Genomic DNA, 26,122 nt, shown 5'->3' on the forward strand with positions numbered 1-26,122 from the left:
GTTCACAGCAAGAACCTTACAGATCCTGTTGGCAGCAGTCTCAGCCTGGAGGGACAGAACAATCAACAGCCAGGATTAGGGACTCAACTAGGCCTCAAATATTCCCCCCGCTGGCCTTTAACTCAACCTGCAGGGCCAAACAAATCAACAGAAAGGATTAGGGCCTAGACTAGGCCTCAAATCCACCTTCCCCCACCCTGCTGACCCCCAGCTCAACCTGCAGGGCTGAACAAATCGACAGAAAGGATTAGGGCCTAGACTAGGCCTCAAATCCCTCCCCCGCTGACCCCCAGCTCAACCTGCAGGGCTGAACAAATCAACAACTGGGATTAGAGACTAGATTAGGCCTCAAATCCCCCCACCCTGGCCTTTAGCTTAACCTGCAGCGACAAATAAATCAATAGCCTGGATTAGAGCCTAGACTAGGCCTCAAATCCACCGCCCACTGGCATTGAACTCAACCTGCGGGGTCAAACCAATCAACAGCCAGGATTGGAGCCTTGACTAGGCCTCAAATCCACCCCCGCAGGCCCTTAACTGAAAAATCTACTCAACTCTCCACATTCCCTTCGATCACTAACCCCAACCCAGTCCCCCTCCACCCGTATCCTCTTCTCCCCATCTCCCTCCATCCCCACCATCACCCCATTTCCCGTGGTCCTGAACAACTTCCATCTGCAGAAAGAGCGCCATGCTCTGCGAAGGTCAGTGCTGAGGGAGCGCCGCACTGTGGGAGGGTCGGTGCCGAGGGAGCGCTGCACTGTGGGAGGGTCGGTGCTGAGGGAGCGCCGCACTGTGGGAGGGTCGGTGCTGAGGGAGCGCCGCACTGTGGGAGGGTCGGTGCCGAGGGAGCGCTGCACTGTGGGAGGGTCGGTGCTGAGGGAGCGCCGCACTGTGGGAGGGTCGGTGCCGAGGGAGCGCCGCACTGTGGGAGGGTCGGTGCTGAGGGAGCGCCGCACTGTGGGAGGGTCGGTGCTGAGGGAGCGCCGCACTGTGGGAGGGTCAGTGCTGAGGGAGCGCCGCACTGTGGGAGGGTCGGTGCTGAGGGAGCGCCGCACTGTGGGAGGGTCGGTGCCGAGGGAGTGCCGCACTGTGGGAGGGTCGGTGCTGAGGGAGCGCCGCACTGTGGGAGGGTCAGTGCTGAGGGAGCGCCGCACTGTGGGAGGGTCGGTGCTGAGGGAGCGCCGCACTGTGGGAGGGTCGGTGCTGAGGGAGTGCCGCACTGTGGGAGGGTCGGTGCCGAGGGAGTGCCGCACTGTGGGAGGGTCGGTGCTGAGGGAGCGCCGCACTGTGGGAGGGTCAGTGCTGAGGGAGCGCCGCACTGTGGGAGGGTCGGTGCCGAGGGGCCCTACCTGCTCTGCTCCAGCGAAGGCATGGTAAAAACAGGACACGTAGGTCATGATGGCTTTCTCATCAGGTTTCGGGGTGTTCACAATGTCTGTGGAGAAAAGCACAGAGCGAAGGCAGTGAGCACTGAAACAATACTGTCACCCACCACATCAATACCCATCACTGCCACCCCGGGGTAACCCCTAAACAACACACAGCACTGAGGAGGAGGAAGAGAGGGAGACAGAGAGAGGGAGCTGAGGGTGGGTGCAGGGGGAGTGGGGGTGGGTGCAGGGGGAGTGGGGGTGGGTGCAGGGGGAGCGGGGGACAGGGGTTTGTGGAGAGTTCCTTTACCTTCAGCATCCAACATCTTGGGAATATCCAGATATTTTTCCGCAACCTCAAAGGCTTGGTTCAAATTTCCAATGGGATCATCCTGTAAACGGAGAGAGAGAGAGAGCCAATCAGGGAACCTCGTAACTCAGCCGGAACACACCTCCCAGAGAGCCCCCCACACTGCTCCCCTGCACCCCCCCGGGGAGTATCTCCCCGTCTCCCCCCACCCCCCCGGGGAGTATCTCCCCGTCTCCCCCCACCCCCCCGGGGAGTATCTCCCCGTCTCCCCCCACCCCCCCGGGGAGTATCTCCCCGTCTCCCCCCACCCCCCCGGGGAGTATCTCCCCGTCTCCCCCCCACCCCCCCGGGGAGTATCTCCCCGTCTCCCCCCCACCCCCCCGGGGAGTATCTCCCCGTCTCCCCCCCACCCCCCCGGGGAGTATCTCCCCGTCTCCCCCCCACCCCCCCGGGGAGTATCTCCCCGTCTCCCCCCCACCCCCCCGGGGAGTATCTCCCCGTCTCCCCCCCACCCCCCCGGGGAGTATCTCCCCGTCTCCCCCCCACCCCCCCGGGGAGTATCTCCCCGTCTCCCCCCCACCCCCCCGGGGAGTATCTCCCCGTCTCCCCCCCACCCCCCCGGGGAGTATCTCCCCGTCCCCCCCCACCCCCCCGGGGAGTATCTCCCTGTCTCCCCCCACCCCCCGGGGAGTATCTCCCTCTCTCCCCCCACCCCCGGGGAGTATCTCCCTGTCTCCCCTGGGTAGTATGTCCCAGAGTGCACCTTTTCTGACCTTGGACAGGTCAAGGGTCAGACAGAAGGAGGTGGGGGGTGAGGGGAAGAGCCCTCTCTCCCTCTATCCATCTCATCTCTCCCTCCTTCTCTGTATCTCTTCCTCCCTGTATCCATCTCCCTCTATATATATATATATTCATCTTGCACCCTCTCTCTTTGTCCCCATCTCTCTCTCGCTTCCTCTCCATCTTTCCCTCTCCCTCCATCTCTCTCCCTCCCCCCTCCATCTCTCTCTCTCTCCCCCCTCCATCTCTCTCCCTCTGTCCCACTCTTTGACCAGACACAGTGATATTTCGGTGTTGTGTTTTGCAGAGAGGGGGTTGAGTTGAGTTGAGTTGAGTTGAGTTGAGTTGAGTTGAGCAGACAGGGTAAGAGAGGTTAGGTAGATTGGAAAGACCTTTCTGAGTTTTGAGTAATCGATGAGGTCGGGTCTGTGTCTGTGGATCAGGGCGCACAGCGCGAGGCCATCTTTCCAGCTTCACGGAGACGCAGAACGAGAGGGACAGACAGGAAGAAAGAACAGACAGAAAGTTAGAGAGAGAAAAGCAGAAAGTCCCAAAACTGGAGCCAGGATTTCCCCAGAGTCGCCCCGACCAGAGGCAGAGATTCCAGAATGCACTGACCCACCCTCTCCCCCCTCCCTCAATCCCCACCCTCTCCCCCCTCCCTCAATCCCCACCCTCTCCCCCCTCCCTCAATCCCCATCCCTACCCTCCCCCTCGCTCAGTCCCCATCCCTACCCTCCCCCTCCCTCAATCCCCATCCCTACCCTTCCCCTCCCTCAATCCCCATCCCTACCCTTCCCCTCCCTCAATCCCCATCCCTACCCTCCCCCTCCCTCAATCCCCATCCCTACCCTCCCCCTCCTTCAATCCCCATCCCTACCCTCCCCCTCCCTCAATCCCTACCCTCCCCCTCCCTCAATCCCTACCCTCCCCCTCCCTCAATACCCATCCCTACCCACCCCGCTCCCTCAATCCCTACCCTCAATCCCCATCCCTACCCTCCCCCCTCCCTCAATCCCTACCCTCCCCCTCCCTCAATACCCATCCCTACCCTCCCCCTCCCTCAGTCCCCATCCCTACCCTCCCCCTCCCTCAGTCCCCATCCCTACCCTCCCCCTCCCTCAGTCCCCATCCCTACCCTCCCCCTCCCTCAGTCCCCATCCCTACTCACCCCCTCCCTCAACCCCCATCCTTACCCTCCCCCCTCCCTCAATCCCATCCCTGCCCACCCCCATCCCTCAATCCCTCTGTCTCCCTCACTCCCCAATCTCTCCCCATCCCCCTCAATGTGTCTCCTTCGCTCCCTACTCTCTCCCCATGTCCCTAAATCTCTCCATCCCCACTCTCACCTCACCTCCCTCAATCTCTCTGTCTCCCTCACTCCCCACTCTTGCCTGTCTCCCTCCATCTCCCTCGCTCCACCCTCTCTCCCCACTCTCTTCCCATCTCCATCCCTCTGTCTGCCTCGCTCCCCACTCTCTCCCACCGCCCCCCCCCCCCCCCACCACCAATCTCACCCTCCTGCTCCACTCCCAAGGCCCCCCCTCTCTCCGCTCCCCTGGGGGTGGGTGTGTGTGGGTGGGTGTGTGTGCGGTTGCTGTCTCCAGGGGAGGGGGTGGGGGAAGGGGGGGGTCTTTCCCAGAGTCCCGGGGGCCGGGCCCCTCACCTGATGTGGAAGTTTTGAACGTTGACGTTGCGGTAGGGAGCCGTCTTCCGCTGACACCACAGGAGAAGCCCCTCCTTGGCCGAGGTTTCTGAAAGACAGGACAGAGAGAGGGGGGGGGTTTACCAGGAGGACCGCATCGCCCCGCACAGCCTGAGTGTGTAGGCCTCAGCCTCCCAGCTCCCCCTTTACAGAACGTGGAACCGTCCAGCCCAGGAACAGGCCCTTCAGCCCATCATGCTGTGCTGTTATTTACGTCCAAATTAAACTAATCCCTGCCCTTGCTCCCCATCTCTTTATTCTCGGCATATCTAAAAGCTCCATCCCTATCCCTACCCTCCCCTCCCTCAATACCCATCCCTACCCTCCCCCTCCCTCAATCCCCATCCCTACCCTCCCCTCCCTCAATCCCCATCCCTACCCTCCCCCTCCCTCAATCCCCATCCCTACCCTCCCCCTCCCTCAATCGCCATCCCTACCCTCCCCTCCCTCAATCCATCCCTACCCTCCCCTCCCTCAATCCCCATCCCTACCCTCCCCCTCCCTCAATCCCCATCCCTACCCTCCCCCTCCCTCAATCCCCATCCCTACCCTCCCCCTCCCTCAATCCCCATCCCTACCCTCCCCCTCCCTCAATCCCCATCCCTACCCTCCCCCTCCTTCAATCCCCGTCTCCCTCCATCCCTACCTTCTCCCCCTCCCTCAATCCCCGTCTCCCTCCATCCTTACCTTCTCCCCCTCCCTCAATCCCCATCCCTACCCTCCCCCCTCCTTCAATCCCCATCTCCCTCCATCCCCACCTTCTCCCCCTCTCTCAATCCTTTTCTCCCTCCATCCCTACCTTCTCCCCCTCCCTCAATTCCTATCCCCCTCCATCCCTACCTTCTCCCCCTCTCTCAATCCTTTTCTCCCTCCATCCCTACCTTCTCCCCCTCCCTCAATCCCCGTCCCCCTCCATCCCTACCTTCTCCCCCTCTCTCAATCCTTTTCTCCCTCCATCCCTACCTTCTCCCCCTCCCTCAATTCCTATCCCCCTCCATCCCTATCTTCTCCCCCTCCCTCAATCCCCGTCCCCCTCCATCCCTACCTTCTCCCCCTCTCTCAATCCTTTTCTCCCTCCATCCCTACCTTCTCCCCCTCCCTCAATCCCCATCCCCCTCCATCCCTACCTTCTCCCCCTCTCTCAATCCCTTTCTCCCTCCATCCCTACCTTCTCCTCCTCCCTTAATCCCTGTCCCCCTCCATCCCCACTCTCTCCCCCTCCCTCAATCCCTGTCTCCCTCCATCCCTTCCACCCTCCCCCTCCATCAACCTCCACTCTCTCCCCATCACTCTCAATCCCTCCACCTCCCTCGCTCCCCACTCTCTCCCTACCCCGCTCAATCCCCCATCCCTACCCCCCTTCCCCTTTCCCTCAATCCCCGTTTCCCTTGATCTCTCCCAATCTTTCTCAATCCCATCCTCTCCCACATCTCCCTCACCCCAATCGTATCTGCCTGCACCCCTGGCAGTGCGTTCCAGACACCTACCACTCTCTGTGTAAAAAAAACTGACCCCTCACATCTCCTTTGAACTTTCCCCCTTAAACCCTTGGACATTTCTACTCTGGGAAAAAGTGTTCCACTCTATCTCTGCCTCTCATCATGTTACAGACTTCTATCCGCTCTCCCCTCAGCCTCAGCCGCTCCAGAGTAAACAACCCTAGTTTCTCCAGTCTCTCCTTATAGCTCACACCCTCTAATCCAGGCAGCATCCTGGTAAACCTCTTCTGTACCCTCTCCAAAGCCTCCACATCCTTCCTGTAACATGGCGACCAGAATTGAACGCAATTCTCTATAAGTGCGGCCGAACCAAAGTTTTATTAAACTGCAACGTGGCATCCTGACTCTCGTACTCAATGCCCTGACCAGTAAAGGCAGAGGTTCCATACGCTTTCTTCACCACCCTGTCTAATTGTGTGACCCCTTTCAGGGAGTTATGGATTCGAACCCCGAGATCCCTCTGTACATCAGTGCTGTTCAGGGTCCCACCATGAATGGGGTGGCACGGTAGCACAGTGGGTTAGCACTGCTGCTTCACAGGGACCCGGGTTCGATTCCCGGCTCGGGTCACTGTCTGTGTGGACTCTGCACATTCTCCCCATGTCTGCGAGGGTTTCCTCCGGGTGCTCCAGTTTCTTCCCACAGTCCAAAGATGTGTAGGTTAGGTGGATTGGCCATGCTAAATTGCCCCTTAGTGTCCAAAGATGTGCAGGTTAGAGGGATTAGTGGGTAAATACGTAGGGATATGGGGGTAGAGCCTGGGTGGGATTGTGGTCGGTGCAGACTCGATGGGCCGAATGGCCTCTTTCTGCACTGTAGGGTTTCTATGATTAACCTTAACATTCGATTTCCCAAAGTCCACCACTTGCCCGGATTAAACTCCACCTGCCCTTTCTCCGTCCATATCTGCAATCGATCTATATCCCGCTGTCTCCTCTGGCAACCCTCTAGACTCTCCATAATTCCACCAATCTTTGTACTGTCTGCAAATCCACCCATCCACATTTTCACCCAAGTCACGAGAACATAAGAACTAAAAATAAAGTTTAAAGTTTATTTATTAGTTTCACAACTAAGGCTTACATTAACACCGCAACGAAGGTACTGTGAAAATCCCTCAGTCGCCACACTCCGGCACCTGTTCGGGTTACACCGAGGGAGAATTTAGCGCCTAACCAGCACGTCTTTCAGACTGTGGGAGGAAACCGGAGCACCCAGAGGAAACCCACGCAGACACGGGGAGAACGTGCAAACTTCACACAGACAGTGACCCGAGCTGGGAATCGAACCCGGGTCCCTGGCGCTGTGAGGCAGCAGCGCTAACCCACCGTGCCTCACTAGGAGCAGGAATCGACCATCTGTCCCCTCGATCCTGCTCCGCCATTCAATAAGATCATGGCTGATCTTTTCATGGACCCAGCTCCACTTACCCGCCCGCTCACCATAACCCTTAATTCCTTTACTGTTCAAAAATCTATCTATCCTTGCCTTAAAAACATTCAATGAGGGAGCCTCAACTGGGCAGGGAATTCCACAGATTCGCAACCCTTTGGGTGAAGAAGTTCCTCCTCAACTCAGTCCTAAATCTGCTCCCCCTTATTTTGAGGCCATGCCCCCTAGTTCTAGTTTCACCCACCAGTGGAAACAACTTCCCTGCTTCTATCTTATCGATTCCCTTCATAATCTTATATGTTTCTATAAGATCTCCCCTCATTCTTCTGAATTCCAATGAGTATAGCCCCAGTCTACTCAGTCTCTCCTCATAATCCAACCCTCTCAACTCCGGAATCAACCCAATGAATCTCTGCACCCCCTCCAGTGCCAGTATATCCTTTCTCAAGTAAGGAGACCAAAACTGTACACAGTATTCCAGGTGTGGCCTCACCAGCACCTTATACAGCTGCAATGTTTATATATATGGATGGAGGGGACTTTCTCAATATCGTTCCCCCTCCTGGGCTGTGGTGACGTGAGGCCTGGTGCTGAGATAGACCATCCTAAACATCCAATAGGATTGTATTCACTGGAGCTCAGAAAAGTGAGAGGGGATTTCATTGAATACAGGAGCTGGGACGTCTTGTTGAAGTTGTACAAGACATTGGTAAGGCCACACTTGGAATACTGTGTACAGTTCTGGTCACCCTATTATAGAAAGGATATTATTAAACTAGAAAGAGTGCAGAAAAGATTTACTAGGATGCTACCGGGACTTGATGGATTGAGTTATAAGGAGAGGCTGGATAGACTGGGACTTTTTTCTCTGGAGCGTAGGAGGCTGATGAGTGATCTTATAGAGGTCTATAAGATAATGAGGGGCACAGATCAGCTAGATAGTCAATATCTTTTCCCAAAGGTAGGGGAGTCTAAAACTAGAGGGCATAGGTTTAAGGTGAGAGGGGAGAGATACAAAAGGGTCCAGAGGGGCAATTTTTTCACACAGAGGGTGGTGAGTGTCTGGAACGAGCTGCCAGAGGTAGTAGTAGAGGCGGGTACAATTTTGTCTTTTAAAAAGCGTTTACACAGTTACATGGGTACAATGGTTAGGGTTAAATGCAGGCAATTGGGACTAGCTTAGGGGTTAAAAAAGGGGGCGGCATGGACAAGTTGGGCCGAAGGGCCTGTTTCCCTGCTGTAAACCTTGAGGACTCTATGACTCTATCTGATAGAAACTTATAAAATTCTAACAGGGTTAGACAAGGTAGATTCAGAAAGAATGTTCCCCGTGGTGGGGGGAGTCCAGAATTAGGGGGGTAATGGTTTGAGGATTCGGGGTAAACCTTTTAGAACTGAGGTGAGGAGAAATTTCTTCACCCAGAGAGCGGTGGGATTCACTCCCACAGAAAGTAGTTGAGGCCAAAACGTTGTGTGATTTCAGGAAGGAATTAGATATCACTCTTGGGGCTAAAGGGATCGAGGGATATGGGGGGAAAGGGCGGGGAGGGGGGGTGGGATCAGGATATTGAATTGGATGATCAACCATGATTAAAATGGATGGGAGAGCAGGCTCGAAGGGCCGAATGGCCTCCTCCTGCTCCCTGTTTCGATGTTAATGTCATTGACCTCCCAAAATAATTAAAATACGCCCCCGATTACGTCCAATCAGCACAGACTTTGACTCCACCCAATCATGGCTCCCCTTAATGAGGCCCAATCAGGGCTCCCCCCCCCATTGATTACAGCCAATCAGGGCTCACCTTCTACAGAGATGTCCTGGATGGCGAAGCGAAGGATTATGGTCCAGATCATCCCCAGGGTCATCTTCAGGTTCCCGTCAACAATCTCTGCACAGCAAGAGGCAACGTTACTGAGAGGCCGGGGTGGCGGAGCCGGGGGGGGGCAAAGGGCGGAGTTGGGGCAGGGGGCGGAGCCAGGGGAGAGGGCAGGAACGCAGCGGCAGAGTCAGGTGGGGCTGGGGACGCGGGGATGGAGTCAGCGAGGAGGGGCAGGGCTGGGGCACAGAGGGAGGCGGGACACTGTGAGGGGGCGGAGTCGGTGGGGGGCGGAGTCGGTGGGGGCGGAGTCGGTGGGGGGCGGAGTCGGTGGGGGGCGGAGTCGGTGGGGGGCGGAGTCGGTGGGGGGCGGAGTCGGTGGGGGCGGAGTCGGTGGGGGGCGGAGTCGGTGGGGGGCGGAGTCGGTGGGGGGCGGAGTCGGTGGGGGTAGGGCTGGGGGAGCTCCCCCAGCTGCCGGGAGGAATGGAATTTACAATGATGCCCCCAGCAGTCGAACAGTCAACTGCCAGTGGACGTTGTGTGTAGTTTGGGAGTCAGTGGAGGAAGGGGGACAGTGCTGCCGGGGTGGGGGTGGGGGTAGGGTGGGAGTCGGGGTGGGGGGTCAGTGCTGCTGGATGGTGATGGTGGTGGGGGTGGGGGTGGGGGTGGGGGTGGGGCAGGGTCTCTCTCCCTACCTTCTGCCCCGATGGAGACCAGTTTGACCCCCTTGCTGGCAATATAGTCCAGGGCCTTGTTGACGTTGGCGATCTTGTGGAAACGCATCTTCCCCTTGTCGGGTTTGGGGAGCCGTTCACCTGGAACACAAACCCCCGAGAGTGAGTCCCTCCGCTCGGACCCCCACACTCATTCCCTCACTCCCCCCGCAGACCCTCCCTCACTCCCCCCTCAGACCCTCCCTCATTCCCCCCTCAGAACCTCCCTCATTCCCCCCTCAGAACCTCCCTCATTCCCCCCTCAGAACCTCCCTCACTCCCCCCGCAGACCCTCCCTCACTCCCCCCTCAGACCCTCCCTCATTCCCCCCTCAGAACCTCCCTCACTCCCCCCCAGACCCTCCCTCATTCCCCCCCAGACCCTCCCTCACTCCCCCCTCAGACCCTCCCTCACTCCCCCCTCAGACCCTCCCTCACTCCCCCCTCAGAACCTCCCTCACTCCCCCCGACTCTCCCTCATTCCCCCCAGGCCCTCCCTCACTCCCCCCTCAGACCCACCCTCACTCCCCCTTCAGACACTCCCTCACTCCCCCCTCAGACACTCCCTCACTCCCCCCTCAGACCCACCCTCACTCCCCCCTCAGACACTCCCTCACTCCCCCCTCAGACCCACCCTCTCTCCCTCACTCTACCCCTCACTCCCCCGTCAGACCCTCCCTCACGCCCCCGTCAGACCCTCCCTCACCCCCCAGACCCTCCCTCACTCCCCCGTCAGACCCTCCCTCACTCCCCCATCAGACCCTCCCTCACTCCCCCGTCGCACCCTCCCTCACTCTACCCCTCACTCCTCTGTCAGACCCTCCCTCACTCCACCCCTCAGACCCTCTCTTACTCCCCCCTCAGACCCTCCTTCACTTCCACCCTCCCCCCCAGTCCTTCCCTCACTCCTATCCTCACCCTCAGACCCTCCCTCATTCAATCCCTCCCCTTCAGACCCTCCAGAGTCAGGCAGTCACTCCACTTGGACCTCCCCACTCACCCTCCCTCCCTCACACCTTTCCTCGCAGGGGCCTCAGGGACTGATTCACTGGAACTGTTCCAGGGCTGGAAGGGTTAAATCCTGAGGACAGGTCACTCAGTCGAGGCTGGTGTCCCTCCCTTCTGTGGGAAAGATCGAGGGGGGAACCGAGTTGAGGAGGGGTTTAAGATGATTAAAGGAGTCAATAGGGTCAACAGAGAGAGACTATTTCCTCTGGTGGGGTGTCTGCACCTTAAAATTGGGCTGAATGGCCTCCTCCTGTTCCTGTGGAACAGGCTGGGGAGGAGGGGCTGAATGGCCTCCTCCTGTTCCTGTGGAACAGGCTGGGGAGGAGGGGCTGAATGGCCTCCTCCTGTTCCTGTATAACAGGCTGGGGAGGAGGGGCTGAATGGCCTCCTCCTGTTCCTGTGTAACAGGCTGGGACAGAGGGAGGGGCTGAATGGCCTCCTCCTGTTCCTGTATAACAGGCTGGGGAGGAGGGGCTGAATGGCCTCCTCCTGTTCCTGTGGAACAGGCTGGGACAGAGGGAGGGGCTGAATGGCCTCCTCCTGTTCCTGTGGAACAGGCTGGGGAGGAGGGGCTGAATGGCCTCCTCCTGTTCCTGTGTAACAGGCTGGGGAGGAGGGGCTGAATGGCCTCCTCCTGTTCCTGTGTAACAGGCTGGGGGAGGAGGGGCTGAATGGCCTCCTCCTGTTCCTGTGTAACAGGCTGGGGAGGAGGGGCTGAATGGCCTCCTCCTGTTCCTGTATAACAGGCTGGGGAGGAGGGGCTGAATGGCCTCCTCCTGTTCCTGTGTAACAGGCTGGGGGAGGAGGGGCTGAATGGCCTCCTCCTGTTCCTGTGGAACAGGCTGGGGAGGAGGGGCTGAATGGCCTCCTCCTGTTCCTGTGTAACAGGCTGGGGGAGGAGGGGCTGAATGGCCTCCTCCTGTTCCTGTGTAACAGGCTGGGGAGGAGGGGCTGAATGGCCTCCTCCTGTTCCTGTGTAACAGGCTGGGGGAGGAGGGGCTGAATGGCCTCCTCCTGTTCCTGTGGAACAGGCTGGGGAGGAGGGGCTGAATGGCCTCCTCCTGTTCCTGTATAACAGGCTGGGACAGAGGGAGGGGCTGAGGCTACGAGCGGGAGGGGGGTTGGGGGTCCCCGAGTCCGGGTACGGAAGACCACCTGAAATAACTTCGAGCAGCAGCATGAGTTTGAGGCCATTGCGAAAATCCTCTTCGATATTCTCAATCTGGGTCCCGGCCTTCCTCAAGTGAGAGTTACACCAGGCTGTGAAAGTCTGAAAGGATTAAAAAACACATCAGCTTCAACGTGACCACATTCTCAGAAAGAAGGCGTGCTGGGTTAGCTCGGAAAGTTCACTGCAGTTTTGAAGAGTACGATACAAGCTCTGTGCGGCCAAATTCCCCTCCAATTCCATTTACAAGTTTGTTGATAACACCACCACAGTGGGTCGGATCTCAAACAATGAGACAGAGAACAGGAATGAGATAATCTGGTGAACTGGTGCAGTGATAATAATCTCTCCCTCAATGTCAACAAAACAAAGGAGATTGTCATCAACTTCAGGAAGTGTAAAGGAGAACATGCCCCTGTCTACATCAACAGGGATGGAGTAGAAAGGGTCAAGAGCTTCAGGTTTTTAGGTGTCCAGATCACCAATAACCTGTCCTGGTCACCCCCATGCCGACACTATAGTTAAGAAAGCCCCACCAACGCCTCTACTTTCTCAGAAGACTAAGGAAATTTGGCATGTCCGCGACGACTCTCACCAACTTTTACAGATGCCCCATAGAAAGCATTCTTTCTGGTTGTATCACAACTTGGTCTGGGCTCCTGCTCTGCCCAAGACCACAAGGAACTACAAAAGGTTGTGAATGTAGCCCAATCCATCACACAAACCAGCCTCCCACCCATTGACTCTGCCCTGGGAAAAGCAGCCAGCATAATCAAGGACCCCACACACCCCAGACAGTCAGAGCCCTGCACTGTCAGAGGGTTAGGTTGAGGGACCGCCGCACTGCGGGAGGGTCGGTGCTGAGGGAGTGCTGCACTGCGGGAGGGTCGGTGCTGAGGGAGCGCCGCACTGTGGGAGGGTCGGTGCCGAGGGAGCGCCGCACTGCGGGAGGGTCGGTGCCGAGGGAGCGCCGCACTGCGGGAGGATCGGTGCCGAGGGAGCGCCGCACTGCGGGAGGGTCGGTGCCGAGGGAGCGCCGCACTGCGGGAGGGTCGGTGCCGAGGGAGCGCCGCACTGCGGGAGGGTCGGTGCCGAGGGAGCGCCGCACTGCGGGAGGGTCGGTGCTGAGGGAGCGCCGCACTGTGGGAGGGTCAGTGCCGAGGGAGTGCCGCACTGTGGAAGGGTCGGTGCTGAGGGAGCACCGCACTGCGGGAGGGTCAGTGCTGAGGGAGCACCGCACTGCGGGAGGGTCGGTGCCGAGGGAGCGCCGCACTGCGGGAGGGTCAGTGCTGAGGGAGCACCGCACTGTGGGGGAACCTTGCTGACCTGTGTGTGTTTAAATTGTAGATGGGAAGATGGTATGTGGAAAAGGCAGTGTGTGAATAGGACATTCCGCGCAGCTGACAGCTGCTGGAATCCATCCCCTGCCTCACACACACATACACAGACAGCCAAATTTAGACAGCTCACGGTGTGAGTTCTGGGCCCTGGTTAAATAGCAAAACAGGGTGACCTGTAGCTAAATCTAGCCGCAGTGCTGAAAATTGAGTCAGTCCTGGCTTGTGGTTGGATGTCATTTGATAACAGAACAGCCATTCCTTCCTTAACTATCCACCCCCCACCAACTCTCTCACTCAGGACTCTGAGATCGCTCCCCTCGGAGCGGAGAAAGTTCAGGGGGAGATTGAATCGAGGGGTTCAGAATCAGGAAGGGTTTGGGGAGAGTGAATAAGGAGAAAGTGTTTCCCAGTGTCAGGAGGGTGGGGAACCAGAGGTGGAGGGGACACAGATTGAAGAGAATCAGGGAAAGAACCAGAGGGGGAGATGAGGAGAATGGTTTTTTTGCGAGTTGTTGTGATCTGGAAGGCTCTGCCTGAAAGGGCGGTGGAAGCAGATTCAATAGGAACTTTCAGAAGGGGGGAAATTGGAGATATATTTCCCGTGAGAGAAAGATTGCTGGGAGGAGGAGGTGATTTGGCCCATCCAGTCTGGCCCAGGGCTCTTCCTCGGATCATAGAATCCCTACAGTGCAGAAAGAGGCCATTCAGCCCATCGAGTCTACACCAACCACAATCCCACTCAGGCCCTATCGCTATAACCCCATGCATTTACCCTAGAAATTACCTTGACACTAAGGGACAATTTAGCACGGCCAATCCACCTAACCTACATATCTTTGGACACTAATGGACAATTTAGCATGGCCAATCCACCTCACTTAGACATCTTTGGACTGTGGGAGGAAACCGGAGCACCCGGAGGAAACCCACGCAGACACAGGGAGAACGTGCAGTCTCCACACAGTGACCAGGCCAGGAATCGAACCCAGGTCCCTGGCGCTGTGAGACAGCAGTGCTAACCCACTGCCATGGTGTCCTGTCCCAAAGCACTTCCTTTTTGAAAGTTTTGAAGAGCATTCCTGGCTCGCCGGGACGATGGGAGGTCAGGGGTCGGAGGTGAATGAGATTAAATTTGGCAGCTCCGCCACACGGGTTTGGGGGGGGGGGGGTGCGGGGGGGAGCTGAAACGAACAGGCAAGGCCAACTGGCCTTTGGTGACATGGGACAGTTCCCAAGCTCAGCCCAGGCAGGGCGAGCACAGGAACCGCACTAAGTGGCACAGTGGGTTAGCACTGCTGCCTCACCGCATCAGGAACCCAGATTCGACTCCTGGCCTGGGGTTACTGTCTGTGCGGAGTCTGCACATTCTTCCCATGTCTGCGTGGGTTTCCTCCGGGTGCTCCGGTTTTCTCCCACAAAGATGTGCGGGTTAGGTGGATTGGCCATGCTAAATTGCCCCTGAGTGTCCAAAGATGTGCAGGTTAGGTGGATTGGCTATGCTAAATTGCCCCTTTGTGTCCAAAGATGTGTAGGTTAGGTGGATTGGCCATGCTAAATTGTCCCTGAGTGTCCAAAGATGTGCAGGTTAGGTGGATTGGCTATGCTAAATTGCCCCTTTGTGTCCAAAGATGTGCAGGTGAGGTGGATTGACCATGCTAAATTGCCCCTTAGTGTCCAAAGATGTGCGGGTTAGGTGGATTGGCCAGGGTAAATTGTCCCTTAGTGTCCAAAGATGTGCAGGTTAGGGTGGATTGGCCATGCTAAATTGCCCCTTAGTGTCCAAAGATGTGCAGGTTAGGGTGGATTGGCCATGCTAAATTGTCCCTTAGTGTCCAAAGATGTGCAGGTTAGGGTGGATTGGCCATGCTAAATTGTCCCTTAGTGTCCAAAGATGTGCAGGTTAGATGGATTGGCCATGCTAAATTGTCCCTTAGTGTCCAAAGATGTGCAGGTTAGATGGATTGGCCATGCTAAATTGTCCCTTAGTGTCCAAAGATATGCAGGTTAGATGGATTGGCCATGCTAAATTGTCCCTTAGTGTCCAAAGATGTGCGGGTTAGGGTGGATTGGCCATGCTAAATTGTCCCTTAGTGTCCAAAGATGTGCGGGTTAGGGTGGATTGGCCATGCTAAATTGCCCCTTAGTGTCAGGGGGATTAGCTAGGGGAACTGTGTGGGGTTATGGGGATAGGATGGGTTTGTGGTCAGTGCAGAATTGATGGGTCGAACGGCCTCCTGCTGCAGTGCAGGGATTCTAAAAACTCCTGGGAGGAAATAATTAATCCACTCAGATCGGGGAGGCCGCGGGCTGGGAATGGAAGCTGAGGAAGGTCTGAATTGCTGGCCTGTTCTCAGCATCCCCACACGGCCTGCACCCTCTCCTGTTTCTGCTCCCTCAGCAACTTCTCAAATTCCCCTGGAATCAAGTTTTAACTTCGCTCGACGATGACCTCACCGCACAGAAAGTCCACAGGAATTCGCTGCTGTGTTAAATTTAGCCGCTGCTCACACAGCTCCTGGCTCACTTTCCCTCGACGGCCTTCCCGGGCCTGAGGGCCTCCCTCAGATCAACCTCCTCCCCAAGCAAACCCCACCTCACAACACCTCAGAAAGCACTGAGCACTCCCCCCGCTCTCTCTACACACAGCCCACCAACCCCCCCGCAACCCGCTTCATCCCACGGGGAAATCGGGAGTCACTGAGTCAACCATAATGGTCTATGGGGATAGGGTCCAGGTGCAGCTCAGTGGGACTAAGCAGAAGAATGGGTCAGCACAGCCAAGAGGGGCCAAAAGGCCTGTTTCTGTGCAGTAATGTTCTACAGTTCTACAGAGTCTAACAACATGGAAACAGGCCCTTCAGCCCAACTTGTCTATGCCGCCCCTTCTTTAACCCCAATTGTCCGCATTTGGCCCATATCCCTCTATACCCATCGTACCCATGTAACTGTCTAAATGCTTTTTAAAGATAAAATTGTACCCACCTCTACTACTAACCCTGGCAGCTCGTTCCAGACACTCACCACCCTCTGTGTGAAAAAATTGCTCCTCTGGACCCTTTTGTATCTCTCCCCTCTCACCTTAAACCGATGCCCTCTAGTTTTAGACTCCCCTACCTTTGGGAAAAGATATTGACTATCTAGCTGATCTGTGTCCCTCATTATTTTATAGACCTCTATAAGATCACCCCTCAGCCTCCTACACTCCAGAGAAAAAAGTCCCAGTCTATCCAGCCTCTCCTTATAACTCAATCCATCAAGTCCCGGTAGCATCCTAGTAAATCTGTTCTGCATTCTTTCCAGTTTAATAATATCCTTTCTATAATAGGATGACCAGAACTGTACACAGTATTCCAAGTGTGGCCTTACCAATGTCTTGTACAACTTCAACAAGACGTCCCAACTCCTGTATTCAATAATACAGAAACACCTTTACCCAGACTGCAGGGAGAATGTGGGACTCGCTCTCACGGGGAGTGGGGGAGAATGTGGGACTCGCTCCCATAGGAAGCAGGGGGAGAACATGGGACTCACACGGCCAATCCACCTAACCTGCACATCTTTGGACACTAACGGGCAATTTTACTTACTAGTGTCACAAGGAAGGCTTACATTAACACTACAGTGAAGTTACTGTGAAAATCCTCTAGTTGCCACACTCCTGTTCGGGTTACACTGAGGGAGGATTTAGCACCTGACCAGCGCGTCTTTCAGACGACAGCAGGAAACAGGAGCACCCGGAGGAAACCCACGCAGACACGGGGTGAACGTGCAGACTCCACACAGACAGTGACCCAAGCTGGGAATCGAACCCAGTTCCCTGCCGCTGTGAGGCAGCGGTGCTAACCCACTGTGCCACCATGCCACCCCCAACAAGCAGCTGGAAAGGTCTCTCTTTATCTGTCCACGAGTCATTCTTCCAACTTGCCTCAGAAAATTAGACTTTAAACACCTATTTCCATGTTAAAAGTTTTAAACCACTTCGATAGAAATTGAAACAGCTGCGGGGGGTTAAAATAGGAAAGAAATTAAAGGGTGTATTTGAGAGTGATATATCTTCTCTATAATGGAGACCTTAAAATTATTAAATCATTTAAAATGATAAGGAAACATCGAAAGGGAAGAGTTAGTGCCCGTCACTGCTAAACAATGCTTTTAAAACTTACAACTGTCCCAGATTTCCTTTAGAACGTCAGCAAGTTTGCAAAAGGGTTCAGGGAGCACCTCCAGAGGGTTTTTATCCCACTCGGTGAACTGGGAGGATATTATAAATCAGACTTCTGGATCCAACTGCCCAAGATCTGACACACTCGGGGGTTCAGGTAAAGCACTGCTTCCAGTATTGACGGGTGTCCGTAAATTGATGTTTAGAATCGGAATTTTGTCCTTCATTGCGAGAGGGATGGAGTTTAAAAACAGCGAGGTTATGTTGCCGCTGTATAAGGTGCTGGTGAGGCCACACCTGGAGTTACTGTGTACAGTTTTGGTCTCCTTACTTGAGAAAGGATATACTGGCACTGGAGGGGGTGCAGAGGAGATTCACTCGGGTGATTCCGGAGTTGAGAGAGTTGGCTTATGAGGAGAGACTGAGTAGACTGGGGCTATACTCATTGGAATTCAGAAGAATGAGGGGAGATCTTATAGAAACATATAAGATGATGAAGGGAATCGATAAGATAGAAGCAGGGAAGTTGTTTCCACTGGTGGGTGAAACTAGAACTAGGGGGCATGGCCTCAAAGTAAGGGGAAGCAGGTTTAGGACTGAGTTGAGGAGGAACTTCTTCACACAAAGGGTTGTGAACCTGTGGAATTCCCTGCCCAGTTGAGGCTCCCTCATTGAATGTTTTTAAGGCAAGGATAGATAGATTTTTGAACAGTAAAGGAATTAAGGGCTATGGTGAGCGGGTGGGTAAGTGGAGCTGAGTCCATGAAAAGATCAGCCATGATCTTATTGAATGGCGGAGCAGGATCGAGGGGCCAGATGGCTGATTCCTGCTCCTAGCTCTTATGTTCTTATGTTATTAGTAGTGGGTTTCCTCCGGGTGCTCTGGGTTCAGCCACAGTCCGAAAGACGTGCTGGTTAGGGTGCACTGACCCGAACAGGTGCCGAAGTGTGGCAACTAGTGGATTTTCACAGTAACTTCATTGCAGTGTTAACACAAGTTTTACTTGTGACAAATAAAAAAACTTTAAACTGTAGTGGGGATTCAGGATGAAACATTACTTTGAATATCGAGGGATATTTTTAAAAGGATATTAGCTGTGGCACTGTACATTTAAAAGTTTATTTATTAGTGTCACAAGTAAGGCTTACATTAACACTGCAATGAAGTTACTGTGAAAATCCCCTAGTCGCCCACACTCCGGCGCCTGTTCGGGTTACACTGAGGGAGAATTTAGCACCCTAACCAGCACGTCTTTCGCACTGTGGGAGGAAACTGGAGCACCCGGAGGAAACCCATGCAGACACGGGGAGAACGTGCAGTCTCCACACAGACAGTAACCCAAGCCGGGAATCGAACCCGGGTCCCTGGCGCTGTGAGGCAGCAGCGCTAACCCACTGTGCCACCGTGAGGCCCGACATTTTTGAAATTTTGCTCAATTCACGTTACGACACCACAAACCACTTGTAAGTATATTGTGTTCAGTAATTCTGTGATAAAATTGTCAGGTAGGTACAGTGGCACAGTGGGTTAGCAATTGCTGCCTCACAGTGCCAGGGACACGGGTCTGATTCCCAGTTGGGTCACTGTCTGTGTGGAGTCTGCACGTTCTCCCAGTATCTGCGTGGGTTTCCTCCGGGTGCTCCGGTTTCCTCCCACAGTCTGGAAGACGTGCTGGTTAGGGTGCATTGACCCGAACAGGCGCCGGAGTGTGGCGACTAGGGGAATTTCGCAGTAACTTCATTGCAGTGTTAATGTAAGCTCACTTGTGACACTGATAAATAAATGTTCACTTTTAGTCTTCTTTGAGACTTCTGTGTAACCCATCACACCAGTATTTTCTGAAGTAAAGATACTTGGTCAAAAACGGACCCCCCCTTCCCCTCCCACCAACCTTTTTAATACCCAGTGGGGGAGTTATAACCTGGCCACCAAATTGTACAAGGTGTCTGGGATAAGGGTCATATCTCTTCATTTAGCTACTTGGGGGAGACATGGCGCACTGTCTCAGGCCCAAAATAAATGTCCATGAACTAGTTCCCTCCAACTCAGACGAGGGTAGTTGTTGAGGGAGTGATCTGGGTACAGTCCATCGCAGATCGAATTCTAACCCCAGTTCACATCAACAAATCCCAACAGTCCTTCCTGTTCATTCCCACTGTACACAATCCCAATCCCCTTCCCGTTCACTCCCACTGTACACAATCCCAATCCCCTTCCTGTTCACTCCCACTGTACACAATCCCAATCCCCTTCCTGTTCACTCCCATTGTACACAATCCCAATCCCCTTCCTGTTCACTCCCACTGTACACAATCCCAATCCCCTTCACTCCCACTGTACACAATCCCAATCCCACTTCCCGTTCACTCCCACTGTCCACAATCCCAATCCCCTTCCCGTTCACTCCCACCGTACACAATCCCAATCCCCTTCCCGTTCACTCCCACCGTACACAATCCCAATCCCCTTCCCGTTCACTCCCACTGTACACAATCCCAATCCCCTTCCCGTTCACTCCCACCGTACACAATCCCAATCCCCTTCCCGTTCACTCCCACCGTACACAATCCCAATCCCCTTCCCGTTCACTCCCACTGTACACAATCCCAATCCCCTTCCCGTTCACTCCCACTGTACACAATCCCAATCCCCCTTCCCGTCCACTCCCACTGTACACAATCCCAATCCCCCTTCCCGTTCACTCTCACCGTACACAATCCCAATCCCCCTTCCCCTTCACTCCCACAATCCCAACGCAACCAAATCCCTCTCACTGAGAGAGAGGAATGTAGAGAGAGAGACAGAGACGGAGACATCAATGTAAGCTTTCCTATCTTTGCCAAGCTTTAGAGAGTGGACAGTGTCAGTCTTAAAACTCTCTGATCCCAACAAGCTCTAGGTGTCCAAACAAGACAGTCCTGCCTAGGAAGCTAGAATGGTGACAGAGTGAATGGATTGGGAATCATTCCTCACTGGTGAAGTAGCAGACACATGGAGGTGGGCCACCCTGTCTGACCAGATAGACCTCATGATGGACAGATATTCACCATCTGGTTCTATCCTCCCTGTGGTTCTTTGATGATGAGTATATTTTGATTCAGTCCCTTAAATACTGAGGTGAGTCAGAGTGGAAAGTACAAACTATTCTTAAACACTATAAATCACTCACTTCATCCCAGGGTTAGATACAGAGTAAAGCTCCCTCTACACTGTCCCCCCATCAAACACTCCCAGGACAGGTACAGCACGGGGTTAGATACAGAGTAAAGCTCCCTCTACACTGTCCCCCCCATCAAACACTCCCAGGACAGGTACAGCACGGGGTTAGATACAGAGTAAAGCTCCCTCTACACTGTCCCCCCCATCAAACACTCCCAGGACAGGTACAGCACGGGGTTAGATACAGAGTAAAGCTCCCTCTACACTGTCCCCCCATCAAACACTCCCAGGACAGGCACAGCACGGGATTAACCATTCCTGGATTTCCAGAATCCCAGCACTCCCATTCCGCTCGGCGGACCAGTGGGGTCCCATTTCTGCGAGAATGGTCTTTAAATGACCACCCTGCCCCGCTGTCCTGATCTTCATGGATTTATCAGAAACTCTTAAGCATTTAAACTAAAATCATTCTCTTTTCCATGGCAGGTTTGTGTCGCTGGCTGGACCAGCATTTAGTCCCCATCCCTAATTGCCCCCTTGAGAAGGGGGTGGGTGAACCGCCATCTTGAACCCACTGCAGTCCCCGTGTGATGTAGGTACACCCACAGTGCTGTTAGGGAGGGAGTTCCAGGATTGTGACTGGACATCAGTCAGTCCCCGTGTGCGGTGTAGGTACACCCACAGTGCTGTTAGGGAGGGAGTTCCAGGATTTTGACCCCAGCCACAGTGAAGGAACGGCCGATATATTTCCCAGTCGGGATGGTGAGTGGCTCGGAGGGGGAACTTGCAGGTGGTGGTGTTCCCCATGTGTCTGCTGCCCCTTGTCCTTCTAGATGGTAGAGGTGGTGGGTTTGGAAGGTGCTGTGGAAGGAGCCTTGGTGAGTCGCTGCGGGGCATCTTGTAGATGGTACACACGGCTGTCACTGTGCGTCGGTGGTGGAGGGAGTGAGTGTTTGTGGTTAGCGTGTCGATCGAGCGGGGCTGCTTTGTCCTGGATGGTGTCGAGCTTCTCGAGTGTTGTTGGAGCCGCACCCATCCAGGCAAGTGGGGAGAATTCCATCACACTCCTGACTTGTGTCCTTGTAGATGGTGGACAGGATTTGGGGAGTCAGGAGGTGAGTTACTCTCCGCAGGATTCCCAGCCTCTGACCTGCTCTGGGAGCCACAGTATTTATATGGCTGGGTCCAGCTCAGTTTCTGGTCAATGGTAACCCCCAGGATGTTGATAGTGGGGGGGATTCAGTGATGGTAACCCCCAGGATGTTGATAGTGGGGGGGATTCAGTGATGGTAACCCCCAGGATGTTGATAGTGGGGGGGATTCAGTGATGGTAACCCCCAGGATGTTGATAGTGGGGGGGGATTCAGTGATGGTAACCCCCAGGATGTTGATAGTGGGGGGGGATTCAGTGATGGTAACCCCCAGGATGTTGATAGTGGGGGGGATTCAGTGATGGTAACCCCCAGGATGTTGATAGTGGGGGGGATTCAGTGATGGTAACTCCCAGGATGTTGATAGTGGGGGGGATTCAGTGATGGTAACCCCCAGGATGTTGATAGTAGTGGACATGGTCATTGCTTGTCACTTGTGTGGGGTGAATGTTACTTATCATTCACCCCACACAAGATTGGAAATTGCCTCGGTTTTGCTATATTTGGACTGCTTCTCGATATATGAATAGTTAGATCATGATTAATGTGCTTTCGTCAAACACTTTTAAATTCAGGAATTAAAGTTTAACAGCAGGAAATTGGGTTAAAGCAATTGAGGCAAGCTTGGCGTGTACCTACACCATACACGGGGTCTGCAGCAGGTTCAAGATAGTGGGTCACCCACCACCTTCCTGAGGGGCAATTAGGGATGGGGACCAGCCAGCGACACATAAACCTGCCCTGCAAAAGGGAATGATTTTAGTTTAAATGCTTAAGAGTTTCTGATAAACCCATGAATGTCAGGACAGCGGGGCAGGCTGGTCATTTAAAGACCATCTTAACAGGAACTCAAACCATCAAGTCCTGGTAGCATCCTAGTAAATCTTTCCTGCTCTCTTTCTCGTTAATAATATCCTTTCTCTAATAGGGTAGGTCAGATGTGATATAGTGGTTCTTGCCTAGCGGGTGGTGGTGGTGGTGGTGGTGGCGGTGGTGGTTCCTTTACCCTGCTCCACACAACCCCCAGCCCCTCATCAGATTTGCCTCTTCTCTTCAGCTAGCCCATGGCACCCCATGAAAAAAGCCACTTTAGGTGGCCTGCTCACCACTGGGATGTACTATTGGCTCCTCAAAGCAAGACCCTGCACCACTCCCCAGCACAATGATGGAGACAAAGTGAGTTGACCAGGCTGCACATCTGCCCATTAGCAACGTGGATGGTGCAGAGGCGATGCTCCCCCGGGTCGAACAGCACCTCGCAGGCCGACGGCCATCCATTCCCCACCCTGGAACCCAGCCCAGGGCGGGGCAAGAGTGACCATAACATGATTGGAGCTCACATTCAGTGTTGAGGGAGGGAGAAGTGGATCTAAGACTAGTGTTTCAAACTGAATTTTTTAAAAATAGTTTTGTTATTAGAGTCACAAGTTAAGGTGAAAATCCCCTTGTTTGGGAGGCTTGCAGGTGAGGATCTTTTCATTCATTCGTGGGACATGGGTGTCACTGGCTGGCCAGCATTTATTGCCCATCCCTAGTTACCATTGAGAAGGGGCTGAAAGTCTGACTGAGCGCAGGGACTTGGGGGGGGGGGGGGGGGGGGGGGCGGGGTGGGGAGCTACATTGAGAAGATGAGAGAGGTAAGTTAGATCATTAAACGCTGACAAGTTTAATAGTTCAAACATCTCAAGCTCACTTTACAGCTTACGCCGACACTAAAGCTTCTTAAATAACTGGACATCTATAGCTAGTGATGTAGAATGGACAAGGTTTATCTTAAACCTTGGCAGTCTCTCTGCACATCAGGGCTTTCATTCAGTCCAAACTCTGCGTCTCATGTCACAAGTTCCAACCACCTGGACCCAAAGTTCTGGAATTCCCTCCCTAAATCAGTCTCCCTATCCCAAACTCGGAGTTACTGCGCACAGTCCCGGTCTCCGTATCCCCACACTCGGAGTTACTGCGCACAGTCCCGGTCTCCATATCCCCACACTCGGAGTTACTGCGCACAGTCCCGGTCTCCGTATCCCCCACACTCGGAGTTACTGCGCACAGTCCCGGTCTCCATATCCCCACACTCGGAGTTACTGCGCACAGTCCCGGTCTCCGTATCCCCCACACTCGGAGTTACTGCGCACAGTCCCGGTCTCCATATCCCCACACTCGGAGTTACTGCGCACAGTCCCGGTCTCCGTATCCCCACACTCGGAGTTACTGCGCACAGTCCCGGTCTCTGTATCCCCACACTCGGAGTTACTGCGCACAGTCCCGGTCTCCGTATCCCCACACTCGGAGTTACTGCGCACAGTCCCGGTCTCCATATCCCACACTCGGAGTTATTGCATACAGTTCCAAGAACTCCAATAGGTTCCAGGTCCCCAACCTGCCCAAACCTTTCCTGAGACAAAGCACCCCACCACCCCCCGCCACCGCTTCCCCCCAGGAATCAGCCCAGAGAACCTTCTCTGAATGGCCTCCAATCTGAGTCTATCCCTCCCCCAATTAAAGAGATTCAAACTGAGCACAGTGTTCCAGATGTGGTCTCCCATACAGCTGGAGCAAGACTTCCCGAGTTTTACATTCCGTCCCCCTCCCGATAAACAATGTTCCACTTGCCTTCCTGATCACTGGCTGTCTCTGCAGGTGAACTTTTCCTGATTCATGCCCCGGGACGCCCAGATCCCTCTGTATCTCGGAGTTCCCCAATCTCTCTCCACTCCAGTCAGCCACTGCTTTGCTATTCTTGTTCCCAGAGTGGACACATTTCCCCCGCGTTACACTCCATCGGACAAATCATTGCCCGCTCACTGAACCTGTCCATGTCCCTCTGCAGACTCCCTACATCCCCGACACAGCTTACTGTCCCACCGAGCTTTGTGTCATCGGCAAATTTAGCGACCCGACATTCTGTCCCTTCACCAAAATCATCCAAACTAGAAGCAGGAGGAGGCCATTCGGCCCTTCAAACCAGCCCTCCATTCATTTTAATCATGGCTGATCATCCAATTCAGTATCCTGACCCTGCCCCCACCCCCGCCCCAATCCCTCGATCCCTTTAGCTCCAAGAGTGATATCTAATTTCTTCCTGAAATCACACAACGTTTTGGCCTCAACTACTTTCTGTGGGAGTGAATTCCACCGCTCTCTGGGTGAAGAAATTTCCTCTCACCTCAGTTCTAAAAGGTTTACCCCTTATCCTCAAACTATCACCCCCCCTAGTTCTGGACTCCCCCACCATGGGGAACATTCTTTCTGAGTCTACCCTGTCTAACCCTGTTAGAATTTTATAAGTCTCTATCAGATTCCCTCTCACTCTTCTAAACTCCAGTGAATATAATCCTAACCCACTCAGTCTCTCCTCATATGACAGACCTGCCATCCCCGGAATCAGCCTGGTAAACCTTCGCTGCGCTCCCTCTACAGCAAGGACATCCTTCCTCAGATAAGGAAGTCATAGATGTGAATTGTAAATCTTTGAGGTCCCAGCACAGATCCCTGTGGCACTCCGTTAGGACCCGTCAACCCAAAAAATGACCCATTTATGCCTACTCTCTGCTTCCCATTAGCTAACCAATCCTCTCTTCATGTCAATATGTTATCCCCTCCACCCTGTGCTTGTATTTTGTGCAGCAGCCTTTGATGTGCCACATTGTTAAATGCCTTCTGGGAGTGTAGGTACACCACATCCACAGGTTCCCCTCTAACCATGTTCCTTGTTAGTCTCTGAAAGAAATCCAAGTAGAATGGTAGAATCCTACAGTACAGGAGAAGCACACACTAACCACAATCCCACCCAAGTCCTATCCCCATAAACACATGCATTTACCCTAGCTAGTCACCCTGACACTAAGGGACAATTTAGCATGGCCAATCCACCTAACCTGCACATCTTTGGACACTAAGGGACAATTTAGCACGGCCAATCCACCTAACCTGCACATCTTTGGACACTAAGGGACAATTTAGCATGGCCAATCCACCTAACCTGCACATCTTTGGACACTAAGGGACAATTTAGCACGGCCAATCCACCTAACCTGCACATCTTTGGACACTAAGGGACAATTTAGCATGGCCAACCCTGCACATCTTTGGGACTGTGGGAGGAAACCGGAGCACCCAGAGGAAACCCACACAGACACGGGGAGAACATGCAGATTGTGCCACTGTGACGCAATTAATCAGTGGAAGATGATTTTGAACATGTAGATTTTCTAAATGCCCTGCTATGATCTCCTTAGTGATATATTTGAGTAGTTTCCCTGTGACAGACGTTAACCTAACTGACCTGTTCTTCCCTGATTTCTGTCTCCTTCCTTTCTCGAATGCAGGGGTTGAATTCGCTATTTTCCGATCGCATGGGATGTTTTCAGAACCTCAGGAATTCCGGAAAGTTACAACCGGTGCATCCACCATCTCCCCAGGTATTTCTTATAAGGTCGTAGGATGAAGGTGTGGTCTTTGGATGGCACAGTGGGTTAGCGCCGCTGCCTCACAGCGCCGGGTTCGATTCCCGGCTCGGGTCACTGTCCGTGCGGAGTCCGCACG

General features: G+C 54.3%; 1 protein-coding gene across 1 annotated transcript in view; it reads right to left on the reverse strand.

Annotated features, from left to right (window-relative positions):
• Positions 1–6: 6 nt before the first annotated feature.
• LOC145340058 (alpha-actinin-2-like) overlaps positions 7–26,122 on the reverse strand; it is a gene marked incomplete at its 3' end in the record, with an annotated part of 43,933 nt that continues 17,817 nt past the window's right edge. The window contains exons 2-9 of the mRNA XM_080184475.1: positions 11,752–11,866; positions 9,572–9,691; positions 8,862–8,948; positions 4,130–4,217; positions 2,856–2,934; positions 1,684–1,765; positions 1,353–1,438; positions 7–45 (exon numbers count right to left, since the gene is read on the reverse strand). Of these exons, the coding sequence (XP_080040601.1) occupies positions 7–45; positions 1,353–1,438; positions 1,684–1,765; positions 2,856–2,934; positions 4,130–4,217; positions 8,862–8,948; positions 9,572–9,691; positions 11,752–11,866 (696 nt within the window). The remainder of the gene's footprint in view (positions 46–1,352; positions 1,439–1,683; positions 1,766–2,855; positions 2,935–4,129; positions 4,218–8,861; positions 8,949–9,571; positions 9,692–11,751; positions 11,867–26,122) is intronic.

This window comes from Carcharhinus amblyrhynchos, unplaced genomic scaffold (genome assembly GCF_965287045.1).
Source record: "Carcharhinus amblyrhynchos unplaced genomic scaffold, sCarAmb.v2.hapA scaffold_750, whole genome shotgun sequence".
NCBI classification, from domain to species: Eukaryota; Metazoa; Chordata; class Chondrichthyes; order Carcharhiniformes; family Carcharhinidae; genus Carcharhinus; species Carcharhinus amblyrhynchos.